This window comes from Sphaeroforma arctica (genome assembly GCF_001186125.1).
Source record: "Sphaeroforma arctica JP610 unplaced genomic scaffold supercont1.1193, whole genome shotgun sequence".
Classification (NCBI taxonomy): Eukaryota; class Ichthyosporea; order Ichthyophonida; genus Sphaeroforma; species Sphaeroforma arctica.
The window spans coordinates 5,128-8,253 of NW_014039365.1; the positions used below are offsets into that span (position 1 = coordinate 5,128).

At 45.0% G+C, this 3,126-nt stretch overlaps 2 protein-coding genes across 2 annotated transcripts in view; both read left to right on the forward strand.

Annotated features, from left to right (window-relative positions):
• Positions 1-446: 446 nt before the first annotated feature.
• On the forward strand, positions 447-746 carry SARC_10276 (hypothetical protein; the record flags this gene model as incomplete). Its single annotated transcript, XM_014295686.1, has 1 exon — positions 447-746. A coding segment is annotated over one exon (300 nt), but the record flags the coding sequence as incomplete, so codon positions are not given.
• A 1,463-nt stretch (positions 747-2,209) lies between these two features.
• The window catches only part of SARC_10277 (hypothetical protein), a gene marked incomplete at both ends in the record, with an annotated part of 12,673 nt that continues 11,756 nt past the window's right edge, over positions 2,210-3,126 (forward strand). The window contains 2 exons of the mRNA XM_014295687.1: positions 2,210-2,367; positions 2,567-2,741. Of these exons, the coding sequence (XP_014151162.1) occupies positions 2,210-2,367; positions 2,567-2,741 (333 nt within the window). The remainder of the gene's footprint in view (positions 2,368-2,566; positions 2,742-3,126) is intronic.

Sequence of the window (3,126 nt, forward strand, 5' to 3'; positions counted from 1 at the left end):
ATATATATGGAGAGGCATGAATAGATACGTTGATACGTGAATACATATATTTGGATACGTGAATATATAATAGATACATGAATATATGTATGTAAATTGATGAATATATACGTAAATACGTGAATATATGTATGTCGATATGTAAATATATAGACGTAGATACCTGAATAAATATATGTGGATGCGTGAATATTATATGTAGATACGCGAATACATACGGACATACGCGAATATAAATATGTAGATACGTAAATATATACGTAGATATGTGAATATACACATCTAGATGTGCGAATATATATATGTACATACCTGAACACACAACGGTACACTGCTGCACAGAAAATCGTGTTATTATAGAGCCAGTACACATATCCATGTCCACATTTGCGCATATGTACAGCGGAGGCCATCCGTCTGCTGCCAGGGGCGGCAGTGGGCCAATGCCCACATTCACCGCCGCCACTGCACCTGCACCTCCACAAACGGACCACGTGCCCCCATTCGAGGACAACCCAGCCCTCCTCAACACCCTTCTGGACGCCATCGAGGCAGAACACCACGTGCAGGTGCTGCGCCTGTTGTACGATGTAGTACTGCAGGTAGTGCGTACCGTGACCTCTAAGAAGACACACCCCACTCTGCTGACACTCATGTACGTGTGTAAGCTGCACCCTCAGTACTTCACACACGCGGCCATTGTGGAGGAGCTGGTCAGTGCACTCTCCGTCAACGGCCCTGTGCAGGTGAGAGTGTCCCTGTGCATGTGCGTGGGAGACATGACAGGTGAGGGCCTGTCATGGCTTGGCTTGGCATGAAGGCTGCTGTGTTGAGCAGAGTGTCTTATACCTGTAGGGTTTTAGGTTTTGGTTCTCATATCTTTGAGCTGCAGCGATTACATTGGCCACTGTGTGACTCACACGCCTTCGCATCCACCTTTTATACTATCCTTGACCTCTGTGCTCATATACTGTTGGTATTGACATTGTGTATATTGCCTGTGCGTGTCTTCGCATCCACCCTTTATACTAACATTGACCTCTGTGTTTATATACTGTTGGTATTGACATTGTGTATATTGCCTGTACGTGTCTTTTTATACTAACATTGATCTCTGTGTTTATTTACTGTTGGTATTAACATTGTGTATATTGCCTGTACGTGTCTTTTTATACTAACATTGATCGCTGTGTTTTTATACTGTTGGTATTAACATTGTGTATATTGCCTGTACGTATCGTTTTATACTAACATTGATCTCTGTGTTTATATACTGTTGGTCTTGACATTGTGTATATTGCCTGTCCGTGTTCTCTCAGTCACAGCCGTCTGCCCAGTCTATGCAGAGGGGTGCTATCAGTAAGACCGATGTGACCGTGCGTGCGTTGGCGTGCAATCTGCTGATGTACGCACACGATTCTGTGGCTGGCGATTGGCCCGTGGCCTTCATGAAAGTCTATATCGACGACTCTATTGGCGATCGCGTATGGGTGGACCACGACATGAACAAGTAAGCAACTGCAGCCAATTTATCTGTGAAGACGTGCGAGTGTTTCGTTCATTGTTGGGTTTTTAAGGTTTAAAGGGTGTGGCTTCTGACCACAGATTGTTGTGCAGTATTTCGAAGACGCCTTGGACCTATTTGCGATGTGCGTTGGCGATCGCTATCAGTGTTGTGGCAACGGCACAGCTTTAAGTCGCGACAGACCTTTAAGTAGACACACCCCAACTGCTGCATGCTCGGTAAAGGCATAACCCAGCATATTGGGACTGTTGTATTGTTTTATGACTCATTTGCGCTCGTTTTTAGAGTTTTTAAAACCTAAAACGTTTACATTTGCTCCTCCGCAGACGGTTTGTGGAAAACTTGCTGGCTCAGTTCTCGCCCACGGTACAAGGTAGGTAGCTACTCACATCATTGATGGGCAATTTTTCTATGGATATATTCGATTGTTCATGTATGTGCATAGAGAAGTGGAGATATGTATATATTTACATGTTTATGTTCTTGTTTTATCAGTAAAAAATATGTCTGATCAACCTATTAAGTTCGCACATGTATGTATGCGCTAGAATATATATATATATATATATATATATACTGCAAGTGACCATGCATTTGCAGCATTGTTATAGGTGTTCACAATGCCAATCATCTGATCATCTGTCTCATTCACCACATCATGTGCTGCAAGCAGCTGCCGCACAGACTTCAAACGCGGACAACGAAAGTACTGAAACGCAATCGAGAAAAATCAAAACGGAAGCTAAACCGCCATTGTCCATAGGCACAGTTATGGCAGCTGACCCAACAGCAGCAGTGCACGCTATTGACGACGTAGATGGCATGCAGACGCTCACTTCCAGGTATATGGGGATTGCTGAGGGAGATAGTGGGTTTTTTTCAGGGAGGTAGTAGGATATGTCGCGGTGTATGTATATATATGCGATCATGAGAGAGGAAAACTGATGACTGTGTTTTTTAAATATCAGCCAATCAAAAATCCCTACTATTCGCATTGCCTGCATTCTCAAACGTCGTCCCACTGTGTTCTCCTAATAACAGCCAGTCACAGAGCGGTGTGTCTGTGAGAGTTCGGTACCTGTCAGACAAAGCAAAGGGACAGATTGAAGCATACGCCGATGCACAGGTGCGCAAAGCCATCGCAACAACTGTCAGCGCAGAACGACCAGCCAACACACGCACCATGAGTGCACTCAGGACACTCGCTACACTGCAGGTAAGCGTTAACGCACACATGAACACGCACAAACACACACACACACACACACACACACACTACACACTGTACGATCATGGGGCAAGGCGTGAGACAGTTGGTATGGCATCCACACACGTGTGCCACTGCCACGCCACACCATACGCTGTGCGAATGCAGTGTGGACACTATGACGCATCATGTGAATGATGCACCACACCAACCACAGTGCACGCAATAGGCACTCTATGACGCATCATGTGAATGATACACACCACACCAACCACAGTACACGCAATAGGCACTCTATGACGCATCATGTGAATGATTCACACCACACCAACCACAATGCACGCAATAGGCACTCTATGACGCATCATGTGAATGATACACACCACACCAACCA